This window comes from Saimiri boliviensis, chromosome 17, assembly GCF_048565385.1.
Source record: "Saimiri boliviensis isolate mSaiBol1 chromosome 17, mSaiBol1.pri, whole genome shotgun sequence".
Classification (NCBI taxonomy): Eukaryota; Metazoa; Chordata; class Mammalia; order Primates; family Cebidae; genus Saimiri; species Saimiri boliviensis.
In genome coordinates, this window is record NC_133465.1 from 40,452,875 (window position 1) to 40,479,576 (window position 26,702).

A 26,702-nucleotide genomic window follows, 5' to 3' on the forward strand; every position below is an offset into this window, starting at 1 on the left:
AAGAATTTTCCCCTTTCATATGGCCAGCATCTGAAACCGGCTAGAAATTTGGTGGCTGATTATTCAATTTAATATAACAAAGCTGCTTGCTAACCTTTTAAAGCTTAGGCACTGAATTCACTGCACAAACTTAAAAAGGCCAGCTTTAGTATAACCCCCTTTTAAAAAAATTTTTTTTGAGACAGTTTTGCTCTTGTCACTCAGGCTGGAGTGCAATGGCTCGATCTTGGCTCATTGCCAACCTCCACCACCCAAGTTCAAGCAATTCTCCTGCCTCAGCCTCCTGAGTAGCTGGGATTACAAGTATGTGCCACCATGCCCAGCTAATTTTTGTATTTTTAGTAGGGACTGAGTCTCACCGTGTTGGCCAGGCTGGTCTCGAACTCCTGACCTCAGGTGATCCACCCACCTCTGTCTCCCAAAGTGCTGGGGTTACAGACATGAGTCACCATACCCAGCCTAGTATAACACTTTTTAAGGAGCTGTGATAGTTGGAATAAACTAATTTGAAATCATCCTTTTTGTTTTTGCTGTTTTAGTGACAGAGGAGAGATAAAACTCTTGTTGTATTCACTTAATTAAAAAGGGAAATCTTTTTTCCTTTTAGAACTGAAGCTAGTTTAGCCTCACGCAGAGAACAAAAAAGAGAGCAGTATCGTCAGGTAAAAGCACATGTTCAGAAGGAAGATGGTAGAGTACAGGCATTTGGCTGGAGTCTGCCTCAGAAGTACAAACAGGTAATAATGTGTGTGTGGTAAGAGGATCCAGCAAGAAATAACGGGGTGAGATGAGTGTGCCTGGGCGTGAAGGATTCACCGTATACATCCCCGTTCTGCTTATATCAGCTGCGTGGACTGGGCACACATTTAAGCATGGGGGGTGGTGGTTTTCAGGCTGTTTTCTAGAGCTGTAGAACTCAAATGAAATGCTCTGAGTCTGTGAGGAGAGGAGGAGTCAATAAAGGGTGGCTAAGTGCATGGAGTTTGAGGTATCCATTCTGCTCTAACCAGAGCAATTCTGGTTTAATATTTGAAGATTTCATTTTTTAAAAAACCAGCATCATTGTTTAAAAAATCACTGACATGGAACTTTTCAAACTGTTCATTTAAAATTAAGTTCAAGTCTTCAGGAACTTTATCTGTCTACGCCATAATTCCTACACCCAAAGGACTCACATGTTTGTGTACAAACATGTATGTGTGTGCATATGGGCACATATGTGTTAATTAGAGCTGCTTTTTGAGCTCCCATTGTATCCTGTTTATCGAATTGCTCAACTTGATTTTTCTGGTCTTTGAATGAGAATGGCAAAATTGGCCGATGCAGTTGCTCATGTCTGTACTCCTAGCACTTTGGGAGGCCAAGGTGGGAGAATGGCTTGAGCTTAGGGAATTCGAGACCAGCCTGGGCAACACAGCATGACCTTGCCTTCTCAAAAAAATATAAAAAATTACCTGGGTGTGGTGACACTTTTCTGTCGTCCCAGCTACCTGGGAGGCTGAGGTGGGAGTGGACGGCTTAAGCCCAGCAGGTTGAGGCTGCAGTGAGCTGTGATCGAGCCACTGTACTCCAGCCTGGGCAGTAAAGCAACCCTCTCCCTCCGCACCCCCCCGCACCCCCAAAAAAGGGAAGAAAGAAAGAAGCAAAATCAACTTGAACTTGATTTCAAGGAGTAAACAACAGCAGTGCTTGGCCATGTTTCAGTGGATCTGTAAGAAAGTCACTTTTGATGAGGTTTACTAATGTGCCTTTTTCTCTCCTCCTTCCACAATTATTAGGTAACCAATGGTCAAGGCGAAAATAAGATGAAAAATTTACCTGTGCCTGTCTATCTCAGACCTCTAGATGAAAAAGATACATCAATGAAGGTAAGTTCATTGTGAAGTTAAAGGAGATATTTCCTAAACTCTGGGTAGTTTTTTTTTTTCTAAAACCAAAAAAGTCTAAGGGTTACTTCTATGGTGGTGTTATTGTTCATTTTATAATTTTAGACTGTATTAAAGACCTGTATTTACAATATCAGTTCTTTAAAAAAAAAAAAAGATGAGAAATTCTAAACACATCTAGACTTAATATTCTTTTCTTTTTCACCTGAGAAGCTGTGGTGTGCTGTTGGAGTCAATTTATCTGGTGGGAAGACCAGAGATGGTGGTTCTGTTGTTGGAGCAAGTGTATTTTACAAGGATGTTGCTGGTTTGGATACAGAAGGCAGTGAACAACGAAGTGCCTCTCAGAGTAGTTTAGATAAGTTAGATCAGGAACTGAAGGTAAGTGTATGTACTAACATTTGACCCGGTTTATGAGACTATTTGTTTAATGCTTTCATCTAAAATTCACCTCTGGGTCCAGCTTCTAACTGGGATTACTATGCCCTGGCTTACTGTCCCTCAGCACTCCTTTAAAATCAATTTTATTAAGGTATAATTTACATGCAAAAAAGTGTGCACTTGAAATGGGTATAGGTCAGAGTTGTGACAAATCTATACACCTGTGTAATCACTCCAGTGAACAAGATAATAGAAGAGTTTATCATTGTTCTGCTTTACCTGTTAGGTTTTTTGTTGTTTTGTTTAGAGACAGAGTCTCGCTCTGTCACACATGCTGGAGTGCAGTGGCGTGATCATGGTTCACTGCAGTCTTAACCTCCTGGGTTCAAGTGATCCGTCCACCTTAGCCACTCAAGTAGCTGGGACTACACACCCACACCACCACACCTGGCTAATTCTTTTATTTTTTGTAGAGATGAGGGTTTCACTATGTTGACCAGGCTAGTCTGAAACTCCTGGCCTCAAGGAATCCTCCCACCTCAGCCTCCCAAAGTGCTGGGATTACAAATGGGAGCCACTGTGCCAGCCTAACTGCTAGTTTTTCATCTGCTAAATAATATTGAGAGGTGGTTGTTTTAGTCCGTATTCACACTGCTGATAAAGACATACCCGAGAGTGGGAAGGAAAAAGAGGTTTAATTGGATTTACAATTCCACATGGCTGAGGAGGCCTCAGAATCATGGCAGGAGGTGAAAGGCACTTCTTATGTGATGGCAGCAAGAGAAAATGAAGAAGATACAAAAGCGAAAAGCCCTGATAAACTCATGAGTTCTCATGAGACTTACTCACGAGACAAGAATATCATGGGAGGCCGGGCGTGGTGGCTCAAGCCTGTAATCCCAGCACTTTGGGAGGCTGAGGCGGGTGGATCACGAGGTCGAGAGATCGAGACCATCCTGGTCAACATGGTGAAACCCCGTCTCTACTAAAAATACAAAAAAATTAGTTGGGCATGGTGGCTCATGCCTGTAATCCCAGCTACTCAGGAGGCTGAGGCAGGAGAATTGCCTGAACCCAGGAGGTGGAGGTTGCGGTGAGCCGAGATCGTGCCATTGCACTCCAGCCTGGGTAACAAGAGTGAAACTCCGTCTCAAAAAAAAAAAAGAATATCATGGGAAAGACCACCTCCCATGATTCAATTACCACCCCCTGGGTCCTTGTCACAACACATGGGAATTCTCAGAGATACAATTCAAGTTGAGATTTGGGTGGGGACACAGCCAAATCATATCAGTGGTTGTATTTTTACCCTTCCAAATAATCTGAAAATAAATTTGAAATAGTATTGCCTTTTACTGTAATAGCACCACCTTATGAATATTTGCACATACGTATCATTTTAAACATTTTCCATCCTTGTCTATATAGGAACAGCAGAAGGAGTTAAAAAATCAAGAAGAATTATCCAGTTTAGTCTGGATCTGTACCAGCACTCATTCGGCTACAAAAGTTCTTATTATTGATGCTGTTCAACCTGGCAACATCCTAGACAGTTTCACTGTTTGCAACTCTCATGTTCTATGCATTGCAAGTGTGCCAGGTAAGAGTGAGTCATGAGTTTCTCTGCCCTCCCCTCCATCCACACCATCTACCTGCTGGGCACTGATGTGGTAGCTGAAGATGCAGTTCTGTACCTTGCTGTCATAAAGCTTATGCTCCAGTTGGGGAAGATTAAAAAACAAACTGGAAACCATTGAATAAAGGAGATATTTTTAGGTAGTGAAAAATACTGTGAATAAAATAAAATGATGGTAATAAGAGAAGATAACTGGGAGCCAGAGGACTATTTGGATTAATTAATAAGGAAAGGCCTTCTAAAGTTTTGGATTAAACATTATGTGATGTTAAAACATTAGTTTAAAAATTAAAGAGGTGTGTGTGATATATCCATACGTTGGAATATTATTAAGCCACAAAAAGGAATGAAGTTCTTTTTAATGTTTTATTTTTTTGTTGTGGTAAGAACACTTAATATGAGATCTACCCGCGCCCCCCACCCCGGCCTCCACCCTTTTTCTTTTAGACAGAGTCTCACTCTCTTGCCCAGGCTGGAGTGCAGCAGCACAATCTCAGGTTACTGCAACCTCCACCTCCTAGGTTCAAGTGATTCTCCTGCCTCAGCCTCCCAAGTAGCTGGGATTACAGGTGCCTACCATCATGCCTGGTTAAATTTTTGTATTTTTACTGAAGATGGGGTTTCACCGTGTTGGTCAGGCTAGTCTTGGAACTCCTGACCTAAAGTGATCTGCCCGCCTCGGCCTCCCAAAGTGCTGGGATTACTGGCGTGAGCCACTGTGCCCAGGCTGAGATCTACCCTCTTAACACATTTCTGTTTTTGTTTTTTGAGACAGCATCTCACTCTGTTGCCCAGGCTGGAGTGCAGTAGTGCAGTCACAGCTCATTGCAGCCACGACCTCCCGGGCTCAGGTGATTCTCCCAACTCAGCCTCCTGAGTAACTGGGACCACAGGCACATACCACCATACCTGACGAAGTTTTTTATACTTTTTGTAGACAGGTTTTCATGATGTTGCCCAGGCTGGTCTCGAAGTCCTGGGCTCAAAAGATCTGCCTGCCTTGGCCTTCCAAAGTACTGGGATGCCCAGTCCTCTTAATAAATTTTTAAGTATACAGTATGTTATACTATAGGTAGAAGTTCTCACACATGCTGTAACACAGAAGAACCTTGGAAATGCTATGCCAAAGGAAATAAGCCAGACACGAAAGGACAAATATTGTATGATTCCACTTACATAAGATATCTAGAACAGACAAATTCATAGAGACAAATTTGTTAGAGGTTACTAGGGGCTGGAGTGAGGGAGATAAAAATGGGGGGTTATTGTTTAGTGGGTAGAGTTTCTGTGTGAGATGATGGAAAGCTTTAGAAATAGGCCAGGCATGAAGGTTCATACTCATAATCCTAGCACTTTCAGAGGCCAAGGTGGGACGATTGCTTGAGCCCAGAAGTTCAAGACCAATCTGGGCAATATAGCAAGGCCTCATCTCCACAAAACAGCAACAAATGAGGCAGGAGGAGAGCTGAGGCTGAGAGGTCGAGGCTGCGATGGCTGTGATTGCACCACTATACTCTGACCTGGGCAATGGGAGTAAGACCCTTTCTTTCTTTTTTTTTTTTTGAGACGGAGTTTCGCTCTTGTTACCCAGGCTGGAGTACAATGGCACAGTCTCTGCTCAATGCAACCTCCGCCTCCCAAGTTCAAGCAATTCTCCTGCCTCAGCCTCCCAAGTAGCTGGAATTAAGGGGGCCTAGCACCATGCCCAGCTTATATTTTTAGCAGTTTTTTAAAAACTTTTGTTACAGTACATATATATATATATATATATATATATATATATATATAAACAAAATTTGCACTTTAACCATTTAAAAGTGTGTAATTCACTGGCATTAATATTTACAGTATTGTATAGCCATCACCACTATTTTCTTTTTCAGACAGACTTTCCCTCTTATTGCCCAGGTTGGAGTACAATGGCACGATCTCGGCTCACCGCAACCTCTGCCTCCTGGGTTCAGGCAATTCTCCTGCCTCAGCCTCCTGAGTAGCTGGGATTACAGGCACGAGCCACCATGCCCAGCTAATTTTTTGTGTTTTTAGTAGAGGCGGGGTTTCACCATGTTGACCAGGATGGTCTCGATCTCTCGACCTCGTGATCCACCCGCCTCGGCCTCCCAAAGTGCTGGGATTACAAGCTTGAGCCACCGCGCCCGGCCAGACCCTTTCTTTTAAAAAAAAAAAAAAAAAAAAAAAAAAAAAAAGGCTGGCATGGTGGCTCACGCCTGTAGTCCCAACACTTCGGAAGGCGAAGGTGAATGGATCGCCTGAGGTCAGGATTTCAAGACCAGTCTGGTCAACCTGATAAAACCTCATCTCTGCTAAAAATATAAGCTGGGCATGGTGCTAGGCCCCCTTAATTCCAGCTACTTGGGAGGCTGAGGCAGGAGAATTGCTTGAACTTGGGAGGCGGAGGTTGCATTGAGCAGAGACTGTGCCATTGTACTCCAACCTGGGCAATAAGAGGGAAAGTCTGTCTGAAAAAGAAAATAGTGGTGATGGCTATACAATACTGTAAATATTAATGCCAGTGAATTACACACTTTTAGTAAAGTGCAAATTTTGTTTATATATATATATATATATATGTACTGTAACAAAAGTTTTTAATGTGAGATAAATAAAACAATTTTCTAAATTAGATTTATTTTTGTATTATAAATATTTTACATTATATTGTAAATGCCTAGTTTTTAAGTATTTTACTAATATCTGAGTCATTGTGTATACTTGGAGTATTTAATTTTTAGCAGTAATAGAAGCTTATACTTCAAGTAGTAATCTTGATGATTTAATAGAATTTCTTGTTGGCTGGTGTCGTCAGATATAATTAGTTTGTTTTTAACCTTCTGTGGCTGCTGAGGAGCTCATTAAGAACAGAAGCTGGGTGGGCATGGTGGCTCATGCCTGTAATCCCAGCACTTTGGGAGGCTGAGGTGGGTGGATTACATGAAGCCAGGAATTCAAGACCAAGGTTGGTCAACATAGTGAAACCTGTTTCTACTAAAAATACAAAAATTAGCCGGGCGTGGTGGTTCACACCAGTAGTCCCAGCTACTCAGTAGGCTGAGGCAGGAGAATCGCTTAAACCCAGGAGATGGAGGTTGCAGTGAGCTGAGATTGCACTACTGTACTCCAGCCTGGGTGACAGAGTGAGAGTTTGTCTCAAAAAAAAAAAAGAACAGAAGTTTCATTTCTCACATTTTCATGGTTATTTGGACTTGTGTTAATAGAAGTATTATCTTAATTTTTAAGTTACCTTCCCATATTGTGAAGATTTGATTGCATAAATTTAAGGCTACTTGTATTCAGGTAGCTCTACATCTCACCTGCATACTCTCATTTCAAACCTGTAATTATTTTAGTGAAGAAAATGTTATTTATAGAAGTTTACTTTGCTGTTACAAGAAGATTTATTTTTCAGGTGCACGAGAAACAGACTACCCTGCGGGAGAAGATCTTTCAGAATCTGGTCAGGTAGACAAAGCATCTTTATGTGGAAGCATGACAAGCAACAGCTCAGCAGAGACAGACAGTCTGTTAGGAGGCATCACGGTGGTTGGTTGTTCTGCAGAAGGTGTGACAGGAGCTGCCACTTCCCCTAGTACCAATGGTGCTTCTCCAGTGATGGAAAAACCACCAGGTATAGCCTTTTATTTTACCTGACATCTCTGTAGAGTCCAAGGCTACCCTCAGATGCCTCATTGTGGACTTAATTTAGATCTTAAAGTAACAAGGATGAAAGAACTTGAAAGAAGATGCTGTAACGACTATTAAATGGAATCAAGAATTCTCAATTTCATGATACAGTGTGAAGGAGTGGGTAGATGGAGTGGAATTCTATAACAGGGGTTTGTGTTGGGAAATAATTGGAGGAGAAAAGCCCAGTCTCAGAATAGTTAGTGTTTTATTTACTTTGTAGAAATGGAAGCAGAAAATAGTGAGGTTGATGAAAATGTTCCAACAGCAGAAGAAGCAACTGAAGCTACAGAAGGCAATGCGGGGTCAGCTGAAGACACCGTGGACATCTCTCAAACTGGAGTCTACACAGAGCATGTCTTTACAGATCCTTTGGGAGTTCAGATCCCAGAAGACCTCTCCCCAGTGTATCAGTCAAGGTATAATAATTAGTCATCAACTTAGGAAACTGGGTGAAGTGTACAAATTAAAGGAACCAAAATAATCTCAAACAGCCAAAATATTTCCACTAATTAGCGTCATTGTGGTGGACTAAAAGACACCTATTCTTGTGATATCTTCATGTATATCCTCCCCCATCATTTTGGGTAGATATTTGCCCCCATTTATTCTATACACATTCCAACTTAAAAAAAATAATTTTTCTATAAAAGTATAATGATGTATCACTCAACAGTGGGGATATGTTCTGAGAAATGTGTCATTAGGTGATTTTATGATTGTGTGAACATCATAGAGTACAATTACATGAATCTAGAGGTTATGGCCTGTTACATACCTAGGCGATATGGAATAGCCTGTTGCTCCTAGGCTAGAAACTTGTACAGCATGTTACTATACTGAATACTGTAGATAGTTGGAACAAAATGGTAAGTATTTGTGTGTATAAACATACACAAGGTATTGTAAAATATAGTAGTAGTATCTTGTGGAACCACCACCATATATGCTGTCCATCATTTTCTAAAATGTTTTTACCGGATGTATAACTATATATTAGTCAAAAATCTTCCTGTTCATTTTCTCCTCTGGTCTGATTTTTTTTTTTAATACTTTCTGTCTTCCATTCTTTTGGTAACTCTTTGTCATTTTAATCCTGTTCCTATTCTCATTTTCACTCCAGTTATCAGCAGAATTGGCCATTGTTTGAGTTTCCCACATGGGCGTGAATGACCTTTTTGAATTTAGTGTTCATGCAAAGATTTTATTAAAAAGCAGTTCAACTGGTTTCAGTGGCTCATGCCTATAATCCCAGCACTTTGGGAGGCCAAGGCAGAAGGATTGCTTGAGTCCAAGAGTTCAAGACTAGCCTGGGCAACATAGTGAGACCCGCATCTCTACAAAAAACTTAAAAGATTAGCTGGGCATGGTAGTGTGCACCTGTGGCCTCAGCTATGGTGGGAGGATTGCTTGAGCCCCGGGAGTTGGAGGCTACACTGAGTCATGATCTCACCACTGCACTGCAGCCTGGGAAACAGAGCAAGACCCTGTGTCAGAAAAGAAACAAGCAAACAAAAGAAAACAATTTGTTTTAGGCTCCTCTTTAAAGGATTGGTTAATCTAGACCCATTTAGTGAATTATTTCATTTTCTTTCCTACCTTTTCTAGATCCTCTCTAGATGAGAGTCTCTTTAGATCCTTTTTAAAGTTTAATATTCTTACTCTTAGTGTATAAAGTAAGCAAGATTAATTAATAACCCATTTATACCTAGTGGTCCATTATTGGAATGCTAAGCTTGTGGAAGTTATATCCTACTGCTCAAGGTCATCGCCAAGGTCTGATTTTTCCCAAAAAAATCTTGCAGCCTCTGGCATAAATAGGTTAATATTTAATTTTTTTTTTTTTGAGATGGAATCTCACTCTGTAGCCCAGGCTGGAGCACAGTGACACGATCTTGGCTCACTGCAACTTCTACCTCCCAGGTTCAAGTTATTTTCCTGCTTTAACCTCCCAAGTAGCTGGGATTACAGGCGTGTGCCACCACACCCAGCTAAATTTTGTATTTTTAGTAGAGACAAGGTTTCACCATGTTGGCCAGGCTGATGTCAAACTCCTGGTCTCAAGAAATACACCCACCTCGACCTCCCAAAGTGCTGGGATTACAGGCATGAGCCACTGCGTCCGGCCTGAAGTATTAATTTAAGAATAAGTCATGTTTGAATTTGATAGCCTGATTATATATCTTTTACTAAATATGCCCTGGCAATTCAAAAGAAAGTTTTTGTGATAGAATGTTAAACATATTCTAACTTATTATTTCAGATAATTGTTTATATATCTCCTTCCTTTTCTTTCTTTCTTTTTTTTTTTCCGAGAGTCTTGCTTTGTCGTCAGGTTGGAGTGCAGTGGTGCAATCTCAGCTCACTGCAACTTCCATCTTCCGAGTTCAAGCATTTCTCCTGCCTCAGCCCCCCATGTAGCTGGGACTATAGGCGTGCACCACCACGCCCAGCTAATTTTTGTATTTTAGTAGAGATAGAGTTTCACCATGTTGGCCAGGATTGTCTCGATCTCTTGACTTCGTGATTCTCCCGCCTTGGCCTCCCAAAGTGCTAGGATTACAAGCATGAGCCACCGCACCTGGACTCTCCTTCCTTTTTATATGTGTGTATCCCTCCTTTCTTTCTCACCTGAGAAGAAACTATGATAAAATCCAAAATAAGAGACAGCCATAATAATAGTCTGAATAGTAACTGCTGTATTTAGTTACCATTTCTTACTATCTTATCTGCTTCTGGGCTTCCATAACAATTTGGGCTTCCATATTGTTATTTCTGGTACAATTGTTGAAATATGTGATACAAGCATTGACTTGGCTTTTCTGGAATTTTGGTGTTTGTTGTTTATTTTTAACTGTAAGTTTAAGCCAGGTGTGATAGTGTGTGTACCTCTGGTCCCAGTTATTCAGGAGGCAGAGGTGGAAGAATCACTTGAGCCTGGGAGGTCAAGCCTGCAGTGAGCCCTTGTTGTGCCACTGCACTCCAGCCTGGGTGACAGAGCGCTACCCTATCTCTAAAAAGTAAATAAAATAAACAAACTAACTTAAGTATAGAAGTATTCAGTCCCTGAAAACTGTAATTAAGTATACTCAGATTTCTCTCCTTTTGCCCTACCTTTCCAGCAATGACTCAGATGCATATAAAGATCCAATATCAGTACTACCAAATGAACAAGACCTGGTGAGAGAAGAAGCCCAGAAAATGAGTAGTCTTTTACCAACTATGTGGCTTGGAGCTCAGAATGGCTGGTAGGTGCCAACACTTTTAACGTTAGAATATGTTTATTGTTTTACTTTTGCTTTTGAAATCAGAAGAAAGTAAAATGTGGTAAACACAAAGGCAAAAAGTATGGATTAATGCAAAGCATTTTACACACACACACAATTTGATGTGTGTTGCAACTACCACGTAAACTGGACTTGCACTGGTTCTGAATGGTAAGCCATATGTTTCTTTGTCACAGAATGTTCCCTTTATATAATATTCTTGGAAGAAGAGGTACATAAAATTTTTAAATTGGGGTGATCCAGAAATAGAAGATCCTGAACAACACAGAGACAGAGAATATTTATGTAGGCTAGAATGTGGGCAGGAAAACTGGGATTAAACCAACATGTTGGCTGCAGGAAGTCCCAATCCCAACTTTTAGTGGATATTTTATGAGGATAGGCAAAACAAATCACAATCTGAAAAGTCAGATGATGACAACTAATATTATATGGTTTGTTCACTTTCCAGTCATGTGGAGAGTTTACAAAATTGTGCATTTCCAAAGGTTAAGCAAGATGACTGTTGCAAGCATCTCTAATCCAAAATTTGAACCTTTTTGACCACTGGTATTATGCTCACAAGTAATGCTCATTGGAGCATTTTGGATTTTTGAATTAGAAATACTCAACTGTTGTATATAATGTAAACATTCTAAAATCTGAAAAAAGTTAGAAATCCAGGCTGGGCGCAGTGGCTCATGCATGTAATCCCAGCACTTTGGGAGGCTGAGGTGGGCAGATCACGAGGTCAAGAGATTGAGACCATCCTAGCCAACATGGTGAAACCCCATCTCTACTAAAAAATACAAAAATTAGCTGGGCATGGTGGCGCATTCCTGTAATCATAGCTACTTGGGAGGCTGAGGCAGGAGAATTGCTTGAACCTGGGAGGTGGAGGTTGCAGTGAGTCAAGATCGCGCCACTGCACTCCAGCCTGGGCGACAGAGAGAGACTCGGTCTCAAAAAAAAAAAAAAAAAGTTTAGAAATCCAAACACCTCTGGTCCCAAGAATTTCAAATAAGGGTTACTCAACCTGCCATGCATCTTTTCTGTATGAGTCCAATACTCTAAAGTGAAGAGTTGGCAAACTTAGTGTAACTATGCTCCAGTAGAACATTATGGGCACTGAAATTTGAATTTCAAGTGAATCTCCCCTGTCACAAAATACCCTTGATTTTTCCCACAACCTTGAAAAATGTAAAAACTATTCTTAGCTTGCAGACTGGATTAAAACAGTTGGCAGACTGTAGGCCATAGTTTGCCACTTCCTGCTGCAGGCCACTCTGTCATCCAAAAGTTATAGGTCTGTGTAGTAGACAGGTAAGGTAATTCACAAAAAGAGTTTTGCCCAAAGACTAAGTGTGTGAAACTGACTGTGCATTGCTCTAGTTCCTGTTTTTCAGTCTTCATATGTTTCCCTTTGCTCAGCAGCCTATTTCTCTACCTTAGCCTATTTCTCTACTTACCTGTCACTTTTCTTTTCTGACCATTGTACAAAAGCAGCAGCACCTTTTCCTAAAATTTCTATGTTACTGTTCTTTCCTTCTGAATGAACTTAGTAATATTATTAGATATATGCAGTGTCTTGATGTGCTCTATGCCTTACCAGTGTTGACTTTGTTCTTGCAGTTTGTATGTCCATTCATCTGTAGCCCAGTGGAGGAAATGTCTCCATTCCATTAAACTTAAAGATTCGATTCTCAGTATTGTGTAAGTTTTATTTTTGAAATTCTTCTTGTTTAAACTTTGCATTTTAATATAAACTAGGTTTTAAGACTTTTAAAGCTAATACATATTTCATGACTAAATTAGTATCCATATTTGTTTGGTTTTTTAACCCTTTTTGTGGAACTAAAGAAGTGAGAATAAAACTGTATAATAGAAAACCAGTAGAAAGGAAAACTTGCTTGATTCAGTCCTCAGTTCTTTAGTACTGCAGGAAAGAACCAATACATATTAATTTATGTTTATTTTAGAATATTCTTTATGGTTAGTAAGTATGTTGACTGGGACATTGATTTACTCGTTCTTTTCTGTGTGTTCACTATAAAATCAGACGGTTTGTCTTTGAGTCCACAGAGCTGACACTGTTGGTTCCACTCAAGGTGCATGTCTCTGGTCTGTGGACTTTATGTTGATTGTCTGTGATGAGAAGAGAAGCTTGGGCCAGAAAGTAAAATAGCTGAGATATCACTCATGCTTTTGGTTTACTTCAGCTGACATTTTTTCATAGCAGGACATGCACAATGAAGAAAGCGGTTTGTTCCTTTATGTTCTGGTGTCAGCTCCTCATCTCATCACAGATTGGCCCTTTGTGAGGCCCTGAACTAGTTGAGTACCCTATGGTCCCTTCTATTCCTAAACGGAGAGTTCTGAACTCCCCTTTCCTGTTTGCAGACACGTGAAGGGAATCGTGTTAGTAGCCCTGGCTGATGGCACCCTTGCAATCTTTCACAGAGGAGTGGGTGAGTGGGGATGTGTATATAACAGGGACACTAATTTGTGGCTTTGCAAAGCATTTTTAAGTAGATTTGCTTATTATGTTTTAAAGAAATGATACTCAATAGGATAAAAAATAAATACTAACAATACACAACATCAGTAAATATATTAGTGCCTGCATGGAGGTATACATTAACAGATACCTTAGGGAAAATGTATTTACCACAATGGGCAAGTAGTTTAGCATTTTATGGTACTTTAAAATAATGTGATAGGGAAACATTTGTTTTTCATTCATATACTTATGCAATTAGGAGAGACTTGGTATTTTTTTTATGTCCTATGTTTTAAAAATAATTTGTGTCCACTTAACATTTGGACTTTTTTAAAAAGAATTTTATAATTGGGTAAGGTTTAATCATTTTCATGTCACCTTATTTATATTTTCCCCCTTTAAAACCATTGTTTCATCTATAGAGGGGTGGTGGTATCAGAAACCCTACTTGAATGAATTAAATTGAGGGAATTGATGTATGTATTCCTCATAACTCCTTGGTACATGTGTCAACCAAAACTGATACGTCATTTTCTACCCACTCGATTGTTATATCTGGGAAGTATTATGAAACGTAGATAACCATGAATTTGGATTTTCGAACGGCTTTTCCCAAAATCTCCTATCTTTCTGGGCTTGGGGAAATGTTGGGTAGATGACAGTTAGTTGCTTTTGTAATTGATTGGTGCCTAAATCATGAAAAGAGCAAGAGGGCTCTGTTTTACCTTTTTCAGCCCTTTATCTGTATTTAAACTTCACAGTAAACTATTAAGAAAGTTCCATGTCATCCTCATTTTATAGATGAGGAAACTGAAGCACAGAGCATTTTGGCCGCTTTTTCATGGTCACTCAGCTAATAAGTAGAAACGCCTAGAAAAAAATTAAACAGTAAGTGTTTTGGTAAACTGAATTAAAATAATATTGACAACATAAGACAAGTAAAATACATTTAGTAAGTGTCAGTATAAAGTCCTGCATTTGAGTTCAGAAGAACAAGATGGGGAGACAAGTCTGAACAGTGAGAATTACCTAAAGGTTGACTATAGACTCAATATGAGTTTACTGCATTAAGCCTCAAAGAAAAAAGTATTCAGGACAGGACTGGTGATAATCCTGCTCTACTAGGCTAGATAAGACAGCATATTCAATGGACATCAACAAAACAGAGTTAGGTTGAAGGGTCTATAAACTATGGTAGGTACCACATGCCGAAGATACTTGGTTTTGAAAGGAGAAGACTTAGGGCTATAACGAAGAAGGTTGGATTGGATTTATTCTTTTGTTTCCACTCTGCAAGACTGCAGACTAATGGGTAATTACATACAAAGAGGCGGACTTAGCTAGGTATGGGTAATATTTTTCAACTAAAGCTGTCTGAAAATGGGATGGCTGCCTTATGAGGCAGTGTGCTCACAAAAGCTAACAAAGCAAAGCAAGGTTCTGGTGACTGGTTCTCCTTTGTATTTCTATTTATCACTGAAAATGTAGTATGCATAATTCCTAAAGTGTTAGCAATGAGTTACCCTCAACTTCTACCCAAGAAAATAAATCAAAATGCAAGTGATTGAGAGACATTATTCCCAAAATAATCTTAAGTCATTTCTAATTCTAAAAATATGATAAACAGATAACTTGTAACTGATTTATTATCACATCACTGCTTTTGTGAGCATGTTTTAAAGGGGGTACTGGGTGTCAGTTTGAAGCAGATGATCTTTGAGGATCTTTTTCAACTTGGTAGCTTATGAAATAAAGAACTCAGTCTGCAAATAAAAGGTATATTTAGTATATGGTACTTTGGGTGCTTCCTCAATAAATTTAATTATACAACAAATGTTTCTTGTGTTGAAATTGAGTAGCAGGTGGTATGCGTTAACTATAATCTTTTATTTCTTTTAAAGACGGGCAGTGGGATTTGTCAAACTATCACCTCTTAGACCTTGGACGGCCTCATCATTCCATCCGTTGCATGACTGTGGTACATGACAAAGTCTGGTGTGGCTATAGGAACAAAATCTATGTGGTGCAGCCAAAGGCCATGAAAATAGAGGCAAGTCAGCCTATGTTTTCTGTATTTATTGAATTTGTATTATCCAAGGACTGTTGGACTATAATTATTTTCAGCTTCTTTAGAAATTGTTTTCTTGTTCTGTGTGTTTTAGGGCACTTGAGTAATGTATTTGAATATCTTAGCTTTCTGTATTACTTCAACTCTCTTGCCGTTTTTGACCGTGAGGGGAGGAAGTAGCTTTTTTAAAAAGGAAAGAGGATTCATACATGAATGTTTACATGTGTGCCTGTGCATGTATCCAGAGATATATATGTGTTTTTGTTTGAATACATGATTCTTGATATGTTTAGTTGTATGAGGATTGGTTGAGAAGACAATTCCTCCCTGCCCTCCCCATGTGTATCCAGGCACATCCACATATGTGTCCTAGACAGAAATAACATTGCACTGGGAATTTGTTGTAAAAATGAAAACCTCCTAGTATTGTTTTCTTACAGTTTGTTTTTTTTTTTCCCTTTACCACAATACATAAGTGCATTCTAATTGTTTAGGGATAAAAAAACTGATAGGAAAATTTGAAGGTGAAAGCTTCACCTTAAAATTTTCACCCTCCCCCAAATCACATTTCTTTCCCTAGAAGTCCCAAAGTTAACCACTTGGTATTTGTTTTTAATATCTATTCTATCTGTCTCTCTATCTGCCTGTCCATCCATCCATCCATCCATCCATCCACCCACCCACCCATCCATCCACCCACACATAGGTCAAGTATCCCTTACTCAAAATGCTGGAGACCAGAAGTGTTTCAGATTTTGTATTTTTTCAGATTTTGGAATATTTGCATATACATAGATAATGAAATATCTTGGGTATGGAACCCAGAGTCTAAATATAAAATTTATTTATGTTTCATATATACTTTATAACAGTGAAAAATATGATACACCATTAATGCAGTAAAAAATAATAATGTGTTCGGGGTGACTTATGGTGTCACATCAGCACTTAAAGACTTTCAGATTTTGAAGCATTTCAGATTTCAGATTTTTGGATTGGAAATGTTCAGCTTGTATCTCACACACATATACAGCAGTGTGGTTCCTTTTAGTTTAATTATATTTTGGCATTTTTGTTTGTTTTGAGACAGGGTCTCACTCTGTCGCCCAGGATAGAGTACAGGGGCATGATCAGGGCTCACTGCAGCCTCAAACTCCTGGGCTCTAGCACTCCTCCTGCTTCAGCCTCCCAAGTAGCTAACATCACAGGCACACACCATTACAGCTGGCTGATTTTTTAAAAAGTTTTTTGTAGAGACTGGGTTTTGCTATGTTGCCCAGACTGGCCTCAAACTCCTGGGCTCAAGCAGTCTTCCCCCTCAGCCTCCCAAGTAGCTTGGAATATAGGCATGCACCACCATGCTTGATTAATTTTTGTGTTTATAGTAGAGTTGGGGTGTCACTGGGTTGCCCAGGCTGATCTCAAACTCGGGCTCAAGAGATCCTCCCACCTCGGCCTCCCAAAGTGCTGGGATTGCAGGTGTGAGCCATCAGCACCCAGCCTGATGAATTATAATTGTGATCTTATTTCAACACAGGGCTCTGCAACAACACAAAATCCAGAGATAAAATCTTTCTGTTAGGCTGGGTGCAGTGGCTCACTCTTAAAATCACAGCACTTTGGGAGGCCGAGGAGGGCAGATCACTTGAAGTCAGGAGTTTGAGATCAGCCTGACCAACATGGTGAAACCCCATCCTCTACTAAAGCATAAAAATTAGCCCCGCATGGTAGTGTGTGCCTGTAATCCTAGCTACTTGAGAGTCTGAGGCAGGAGAATAACTTGAACCTGGGAGGCGGAGGTTGCAGTGAGCCAAGATTACGAAATTGCACTCCAGCCTGGGTGACAAGAGCAAAGACTGTCTCAAGAAAAAAAAAAAAAAGAAAATCTTTCTGTTGAACATTGTTACATAGTGTGGATATGTTAGTATTGCTTTTATAAGTTGGTATCCTATATAGTGCTGAAATCCAATATCTTGTTCTTAGTTCTTTATTTTGTTTTGCATTCTAGGATGAAAGCAATTGTGTATATAAGAGTAATCATGTTTAATATATAACATTTGGGCTTATCTTTTAATAGTCTGCTAAGTTGTTGTGCAAATTAGCACAGTTTTAAATAGGTATTCCTATGTAGCAAAATTAACTTTGTGATTGGACAATCTCTCCTAGAAATCTTTTGATGCTCACCCCAGGAAGGAGAGCCAAGTGCGACAGCTTGCATGGGTGGGGGATGGCGTGTGGGTCTCCATTCGCTTGGATTCTACTCTCCGTCTCTATCATGCACACACTTATCAACATCTACAGGATGTGGACATTGAGCCTTATGTAAGCAAAATGTTAGGTAAGCTTCCAATGCATTTTATCTTTTACCAGTCAAAGAGGGTGTTTTGTTTTGTTTTATGTTATTTGTCTATTTGTTTATTGAAATGGGGTCTTGCTTTGTTGCCCAGGATAGAGTGCATGGCTATGCACAGGTGCAGTCATAGTGCACTCTAGCCTCGATCTCCTGGGCTCAAGCTATCCTCTCACCTCAGCCTCCGGAGTAGCTGGGAGTATAGGTAGGCACATGCCACCTTACTCAGCCTTGTTTTTATTTTTAAATAGCCTAAAATGCTGGGTAGAACCAATGAATTAAGTTACCTCAGGAATAGTGAACTTTTATCACTGAAAGTGTCAGACAGATGTTTCAATCTACCTTGTTTCTTTGTTTGTTTTCTTTTGAGACAGGGTCTCACTCTGTCACCTAGACTGGAGTACAGTGGTGTCATCATGGCTCACTGCAGCCTTGACTTCCTGGGCTCAAGTGATCCTCCCACCTCAGCCTCCCTATTAGCTGGAATACAGGCCCACATCATCATGCCCAGCCACTTCCCCCGCACCCCCCCAAAGAAATGGGTTTTACTCTGTTGCCTAGGCTAGTCTTTAAACTCCTGGGCTCAAGCAACTGGCCCACCTTAGCCTCCCAGAGTCCTAATGTTACAGAAATGAGACAGTGCACCTGGCCCCTTATTGTTCTTGATGGAAAGTTGGGATCATTTTGGACTCCTCCTCTCTTATTCTCCACATCTGATCTGTCATCAGGAACTGTCAAGTCTGCCTCTGAAACTATATTTAATCAGTTACTTCTTTGTCTCTGCCAGTATCCTTTTATCCCCAGGTAACCATAAGCCTCCTAACTGGGCTCCTTGTTGCCACTCCAGTCTGTTCTTTGCCTATAACCAAGGTGCAGATACTACCATGACACACTCTACTCTTGCCTTTAGGTGAGGTGACGCGACCAGGAGACCTTACATGTTCTCAAACACTCTCCTTGCTCACACCATGACAGCTCAACAAGCTCCTTCCCATTTCAGGGTCCTCACATGTGCTGCTGTATTGTCTACCTGGGAAGTTCTTGGTCCCTTTTTAACTTACTTAGCTTTCAGGTCATAGCCTACCTGTCATATTCAAGAGAGACCTTCATTTAGGTCCTGTCATAGTTTTTCTTCATGGGCTTGTCATTATTGTGATCTCTGTCCTACAGACCCTAACTCCCATGAAGATCAGGGACCATCTTTGTCTTATTCCCAGCTGTATCTTTAGCACCTGACCCAGTGCTATAATGATTATTGGGAATGTCATGAAAGAATCCTTTCATGAAAAATGATTGAACTGAATCAGTGGTTTTCAACCATTTAGAGTTACTGCCCTCAGAAAACCTTCTTTCTAGCTATGTATACACATTCAAACACAAACTAATTTCAGGGATGTACTTTGACTGGAGGTTAAAGGTTCCTAGGATAGGCTGAATGGTGGTTAAGCCTCCTTCTAACACTGATTCTGTGATCATGCCCTCAGTTCTTGTAAGTAGAACTTATGAGTGACTAATGTATTTTTAAAATGTATTATCTGTTCAATAAATTTGCCTATCAAATCACTGAAAATAAGATCAGTTGCAAAAGTTAACTTGAAATACAAAAATACATTTATTCTTCCTAAATTATTTTTATATAAAACTTAAAAATTTTAAACTGCTTTAGAACCTAAGTATATAACTGAGGGGAAAAGTGTAGATTTTGTTTACAAATATTTTACTCTATGCAAAGAAAACTTAAGAGCAACCAGAACTTTTTCAGCTTGTAAGAGCAAAGGACACTTGATTTCTGTGGGTTGGTTTGTTTTTAGAGACAAAGTCTTGCTCTGTTGCACTGGCTGGAGGGTAGTGGTGCTATCAGTTCACAGTAGCCTCAAACTCCTGGGCTCAAATGATCCTCCCACTTCAGCCTCCCACATAGCTGGGACTACTGGTGTGCCACCATGCCTGGCTAATTTCTGTGCTTTTTGTAGAGATGAGGTCTCATTATGTTGCTCAGGTAGTCTCAAACTCCTGAGATCAAGCAGTCGTCCCACCTTGACCTCTCAAAATGCTAGGATTTACAGGCGTGAGCCACCGTGCCCAGCCAGTTGCACTGTTTTTCGCTGGAGTTTTTTGTTGTATGTGTTGGTTTGATTTTACAGCTCCCTAAGTAAATCCTATGTCACAGTTCTGATGTGCCTTATTGCCTGCATACTTGAATTCTAACTAATAGGTATGTTACTCACTTTTAAGCTTTTCTTTTTCCATTGACCCCAAATTGTCAGATAGACAATAAGCCCCAATAAGAGTTTACTTTGATATGAAGCTTCAGGAAACATCCATTTAACTCTAGTCACATTTCCTCTGTATTGTATCAATCCTGCTACTTGTTTTTGATTTTGTTTTGTTTTGTAATCCTGCTACTTCTAAGGAACTTGGAATGTAACACACTGCCTGCTCTAGTTTCTCAATAAAGTGTTCCCTACTTTCTTTACAGGTACTGGAAAACTGGGCTTCTCTTTTGTGAGGATCACAGCTCTCATGGTGTCTTGTAATCGTTTGTGGGTGGGGACAGGAAACGGTGTCATTATCTCCATCCCGTTGACAGAAAGTAAGTATATTTTTAGGTAACTGCCATGGGACAAATAGGAGAATTATAGGAAATAGTTATGTCTGGAATTCAAATCTATGTTAGCTCAGAAAATCAATGATGGCAAAGATCTAGCTATTGTTAACTTCACTCAGTGAAACTTATAAACTCTAGGAAAATAAGTTTTCATGTATCAAGACCAACACTCATAATTAAAAGGTTTTCATTATGAGAAGCTCCTTTTTACAATTAAGGAATCACAGTCCTATTTCATCTTTGAAATAAAAGTTGAAGTCCATTTTTCTTAAGCCTTAGTATATATGCCTTTATCCAGAAACACTACTTGGCATTCATCCTAGTTTTTCATATCTCCTAGCAGGTAGTTTAGGATATTCCATTTGTCTTATTTGAGGTTTGAAAAAAGTTGTGGAATAAGTTTCTCAGGAGTTCAGCAAGGCTTTCCATCTATCTTCTATTTTAAAAGAATGTGATTTATTGTTTTTATGAATAAAATATGCCTTGTGTGTTTCTCATATGATGTCCCATTACATCAATCATCCATTAAGTAAATGTTTTTGTGTTGCAAAATTCATGGCAGGGAATGGTTTAAAAGCAAATAATGTAAGACCATAAAATACATTAATAAATATACACCTCAGAATCACCTTACCTTTTTTCAGGCCAGAGGAGGGACAAAGACTAGAAGCTATTTTGGAAGCCTTTAAAAGAACCCAAGTTTTCAATCCCAGTTGTCTTTTCTGCAGTTACTTACAAGTCATATTTAGACTTCTCCTTATATCCAAAGAGATTCCAGGATCCCCTAGAGTTCATTTCAGTTCTTTATAAGAGGTTAGCATAGTCATTGGAACAGAATTCCTTTTTTAAAATACACAAACACACACACACACACACACACACAGAGAGAGAGAGAGAGAGAGAGAGAGAGAGAGAGAAGGAAAAGAGAAATAAAGGAGAAATTTTAGCATTAGGAAATGCTGCACATTGAGCTCTTAGTATTTTGATTCAGATTCACTAACATTGCTTTTTTATTTAAAAAAAAACAAAACCACCATCAATCAGATTTTCTTTTTTAAGCAGAGATTCTATAGAAACTTTGGGAAGAACTTTATGTGTTACTTGGTATTATGCCAAGTGGGATCTTGTTAATTTCATTAGGGGCTTTGAGCGCCAGGTTTACCAGATAGAAGACACTGAGAGTGGTGGCTCACAGTAATTCTCTCCTCCCTGTCGTACACCTCTCCATGTCCCCTTTCCTCCTTTCTCACTTTAGCCGTAATCCTCCACCAGGGACGTTTACTGGGGCTGAGGGGTAAGTGCAGATCCTGAACCAAGCTCTTCTTCCTGGCTTCTGATAGCCACTATAAGGCTGTTACCACTCCCCTAGAATATCCTCTTGAATGTTCCTAAATGTCATCCACTTGCAGTCACTGCATTGCAGCAGGTGTCTTTTTTTTTAAATGTTTGTTACATGGCCACCAAACTGCTCAGCAGCTTAGTCTATTTATCATCTTTTGTTGCAGCTGAACTTTCTTTCAGACTTTACTTTCCTTCCAGTATAAACATGAAACATCTCTTAAAGCTGTCATTAATTTACATTGTTTACTCTTGTTACCGATCATATTTCTTTCATTTACTTAACTTGCCTATGGAATGGGGATGTTTTGTGAGTCTGGTGTTTTACAGTAATGCAGCACACCATCAGTCTGATACCAATAAAAACTACTTTATTGTAGTGACTGGATTCTTGTAGGAACAGCTTTTTACCAGTCCCTTCAAGGGAAATATTCTTTTTTTTTTTTCTTTTTTGAGACGGAGTTTCACTCTCGTTACCTAGGCTGGAGTGCAATGGCGCGATCTCGGCTCACCGCAACTTCTGCCTCCTGGGTTCAGGCAATTCTCTTGTCTCAGCCTCCTGAGTAGCTGGGATTACAGGCACGAGCCACCATGCCCAGCTAATTTTTTGTATTTTTAGTAGAGACGGGGTTTCACCATGTTGACCGGGATGGTCTCGATCTCTTGACCTCGTGATCCACCCGCCTTGGCCTCCCAAAGTGCTGGGATTACAGGCTTGAGCCACCGCGCCCGGCCTCAAGGGAAATATTCTTACTGCGAGGGAGAAAAATCAGAAGATAAACTATAAAGAAAGACTATTTGAAAATATACCCATTTACTTTAAACTGTATAATGGTTAGTTTTCTAACATGGACATTAAAAACAAAATGAAAGAGACACAACTAAGATTCAAATTTGTTTTCTTTTTTTTAACTAATTAGATTTTTTAAATGAATAGATGTATTTAAAAAATAAGCTTACTTATTGCTAGACTGGCAAAATCCCCTACTCCATTTACTGAGGTACTTAAAAATAACTAGCATGCTGTATCTCTTTTTTTCCCAGCTTTGTCTTGAATTGGCATTGCCATCCTTGTTTTATCTCAACTGGCTGTAGCTTTTAGATAATATCATAAGGATTAACCAGTAACCTCTTACATTCATTACTGTTTTCTAGGTGAAAATATTTGGTATTTGGTTTTTCTGTTGCAGCAAATAAAACCTCAGGCTTACCGGGAAATCGTCCTGGAAGTGTAATCCGCGTATATGGTGATGAAAACAGCGATAAAGTGACTCCAGGGACATTTATACCCTATTGTTCAATGGCACATGCACAACTTTGCTTCCATGGGCACCGGGATGCTGTCAAATTCTTTGTGGCAGTCCCAGGTATGTTAGATTATTCTGTTAAGATGTTTCATGTAATTGTCTCTCTTCAGTCATCTCTTGGTTCCACTACCTAATATTCTAAGGCTAAGTACTCGAATTGCAGGTAATTTAAATATCTACGAAGGAAGTTCTATTATGGAGGTGTGAATAAAGTGCTATAAGGATACTTGAATGAAGTTATCTTAGACTATTTCTCCCACCCTCAAAGACACATTTGTTGATTTTTCTTTAGGAGACTTGCTTCTTTTTGAAAAGCAGTAGTATTATTTTGTCCTCATGGATTCCTAAAAATGGTCTTGATCTAATAAGGGAAATCACTAGAAAGAAGCTTCCGTCATCAAGGCTGCATGGAGGAAGAAATAGAGAATTCGCTCTGGGACCTTTAGCAGCTTAACAGTGAAAAGCAGTGGACTAGGGAATCTGGGGCCCAGGCCCTCTGTCTCTGCCACTAACCGTGAGCAAGTCATTTAACCTCAGAGACTCATTTCCTACCTCCTGCGTGGTTGTGATTAATATCTGCTCTGCCTACCTCATTTGTTATGAAAATTAATAAAAATGCTATTGGGAGCTATAAAGCACCACTCAGACAAAAGGCAGTAGTGATGATGTCTAGTGAAAAATGAAAATTTATCCATTGACAATACTAAAATGATATTCCTGACCATCTGTAAGCAGGACCCATGTTTTGAAATTTTTTTCCCATAAGAGGCAAGTTTAGGAGCTAGACAAATTTCAAATCTGATTTTGCCCAACCAACTAACTGTGTGATATAGAAACACCAGTGTCTTAGTATATTAGGCAGGGTTCTCCAGAGAAACAGAACCAATAGGATGCATGTGTATGTGCGTGTGAAGAGAGAGACATCGTAAGGAATTGGCTCACACAATTGTGGGGACTGGCAGGTCTGAAATCTGCAGGGCAGGCTGGCAGGCTGGAGACCCTGGGAAGAGTTGATGTTGCAGTTCAAATCTGAAAGCAGTCTGGAGGCCACATCTCTCTTTCCTTGGGATCCCTCAGTCTTTTTCTCCTGGGGCTTTCAGCTGGTTAGATGAGGCCCACCCACACTGTGGTACATCATCTGCTTTACTCAAAGTCTCATCTGCTTTACTCAAAGTCTATTGATTTAAATGTTAATTACATCTAAAAAAGACTCAAAATGATATCTAGACTGATGTTTGACCAAATATCTGTGTACCAAACTAACACATCAAATTACTCATCATACTTATTTTCCCAAGGATGTTCTAAAGATTACATGATTATATGTGCATAGGACAAGGGCTGGCATATGGTACCTTAACCAATTACTCAGTTATTAAACAACAATGATAATTAGCTTTCTGAAACCTCATTTGTACATTTTATGTAGTTGTATAGTCATTTCCTTCCTAGAAATGGGATTGTTGGTAACAGTGTTTCTCTTGCTTTAAAAAAAAAATGAAAATATTGCGGAATCCCCTTTAAATCTCCTTTGTATCCCTAGCTAATCCCACTCTCCTCTCCTTTTCCTCTTCACTGGTAACCACTCTCTTGACGTTGATGCATATCCTTTTGCCCATGTTTCTGTATTTTCACTATGTTTGAATGTATTTATAAACAATATTTTTTTTTGTGGTTTGGACTTTATGTATGTTAAATGTGCTTCATATGTATGCTTCTATAATGTGCTTCTCATTTTTTGAGATTTGTAGATATTCATACATAAAAATCTAGTTTATTTAACTCATATCTGAATAAAAATGCTACATTTTATTCATTCTTCTGCTGATGGACCTCTAGGCTTCTTCCCTTTCTTTTTTCACTATTAAAAACAGTACTGCAGTGGACCTTCTTGTGCACATGTGCAAGAATTTTCTGTTGGGTATAAATCTAAAAATGGAATTAGCAACATGGCTGTTGTGAGGCCAGTGGCCCTAAAGATTAAACCATTCTGGTTGGCCTTATCAGTAATACTACTGTGCTTTTGCTTCTGTGGCAAAACTAACTAGTCTACCAACAAAAGTCATCTCTGGCATGCTTGCTTTCTTCCAAAGTATAATTGAGTAATGCATGAATGCATCCCTATGGGGATACATCAGACTTCCTATCTGCTTTCAACATATATTAATTTTGTTACAATGTGTAGCGTTAATGACTGTCCTGCTAGCTCCTGGAGGTGTAATCTGTGTAGTTTGACCAACACCAGCAGGTTCTGGCAAGGAAAAAAAAAACCATAATTAAATCTTGCTATGGATGGCTTAGAGATTGCTCATTTGTTCATGGTGTGAATAATATTTAAACGTTTCTCTCTACTATTTCACACTCAGGGATTCTACCTTAGAACTTAAGCTTCAGAACAAACAGCACATTTACTAGTAATTTTGTTTGCATAATCTAAGTTTAAAATAACCTGTACTTTCCTTAAATATGACAGAAAAGCCATAGATTTGAAATAAATTTAAATGTTAATTATGACTCTCATAGGGCTTAAGTTGAAGACTTTTCTCGGTCTTTTACACAAATAAGCACATTTCTTTTCAAGGGAGAGACCTTTTCCACCGTCTCTCAAATCAAAAGGTAGACTATACTAGTTTGAAACAGGTAGGCTGAGTACAGTGGCTCACACTTGAGCCCAGGAGTTTGAGACTAACCTGGGCAACATAGCAAGACTCTTAAAAAATTTTAAGAGACTAGGCATGGTGGCTTAAACCTGTATTCCCAGCACATTGGGAGGCTGAGGTAGGTGGATCACTTGAGGTCAGGAGTTCGAGACTAGCCTGACGAACATGGTAAAACCCTGTCTCTACTAAAATAACAAAAATTAGCCAGCTGTGGTGGTAGGTACCCGTAACCTCAGCTACTTGGGAGGCTGAGGCAAGAGAATCGCTTGAACCCCAGAAGCAGAGGTTGCAGTGAGCCGAGATCATGCCATTGCACTCCAGCCTGGGCAACAAAAGCGAAACTCCATCTCAAAAAAAAAAAAAAAAAAAATTTTAAAGAAAATAGTTCGAAGCAGGCAGCTAAGACCCACCTTGCCACACATATATCTCATATTGGATTTGGGGCCTATTCCTGCTTTGTTACAAAATTGCTTTACTTAAATTTTCAAATTGGGCTTTTTTTTTTTTTTTTTTCCTTTGAAACAGTCTTGCTCTGTTGTCAGGCTGGAGTGCAGTGGCACAATCTCGGCTCACTGCAACCGCTGCCTCCTGGATTCAAGCAATTCTCCTTCCTTAGTCTCCAGAGTAGCTGGGATTACAGGCACACACCACCACACCTGGCTAATTTTGTTTATTTTGTTTTGTTTTTGAGACAGAGTCTTCCTTTGTCACCCAGGCCGGGGTGCAATGGTGTGATCTTGGCTCACTGCAACCTCCATCTCCCAGGTTCAAACAATTATCCTGCCTCAGCCTCCTGAGTAGCTGAAATCACAGACATGCACCACCATACCTGGCTAAGTTTTTTGTATTTTTAGTAGAGACAGGGTTTCACCATATTGGCCAGGCTGGTCTCGAACTCCTGACCTTGTGATCTGCCCACCTTGGCCTCCTAAAGTGCTGGATTACAGTTGTGAGCCACCATGCCCAGCCTTAATTTTTGTTTTTAGTAGAGACAGTGTTT

At 39.7% G+C, this 26,702-nt stretch overlaps 1 protein-coding gene across 14 annotated transcripts in view; it reads left to right on the top strand.

The window, feature by feature from the left end:
• Nucleotides 1-26,702, top strand: part of SPAG9 (sperm associated antigen 9) — a 147,291-nt gene that overhangs the window by 109,876 nt on the left and 10,713 nt on the right. For 8 of the 14 annotated variants that reach the window (XM_039476097.2, XM_039476099.2, XM_074388584.1 and 5 more), the window contains 14 exons: nt 608-737; nt 1,779-1,868; nt 2,100-2,267; nt 3,696-3,867; nt 7,331-7,549; nt 7,829-8,024; nt 10,728-10,853; nt 12,504-12,584; nt 13,272-13,339; nt 15,273-15,421; nt 17,606-17,777; nt 20,269-20,382; nt 21,653-21,691; nt 22,926-23,102. In XM_039476097.2, coding sequence (XP_039332031.1) covers nt 608-737; nt 1,779-1,868; nt 2,100-2,267; nt 3,696-3,867; nt 7,331-7,549; nt 7,829-8,024; nt 10,728-10,853; nt 12,504-12,584; nt 13,272-13,339; nt 15,273-15,421; nt 17,606-17,777; nt 20,269-20,382; nt 21,653-21,691; nt 22,926-23,102 — 1,901 coding nt within the window. The remainder of the gene's footprint in view (nt 1-607; nt 738-1,778; nt 1,869-2,099; nt 2,268-3,695; nt 3,868-7,330; nt 7,550-7,828; nt 8,025-10,727; nt 10,854-12,503; nt 12,585-13,271; nt 13,340-15,272; nt 15,422-17,605; nt 17,778-20,268; nt 20,383-21,652; nt 21,692-22,925; nt 23,103-26,702) is intronic. The other 6 variants (XM_039476103.2, XM_039476105.2, XM_074388583.1 and 3 more) reach the window with 2 other exon arrangements.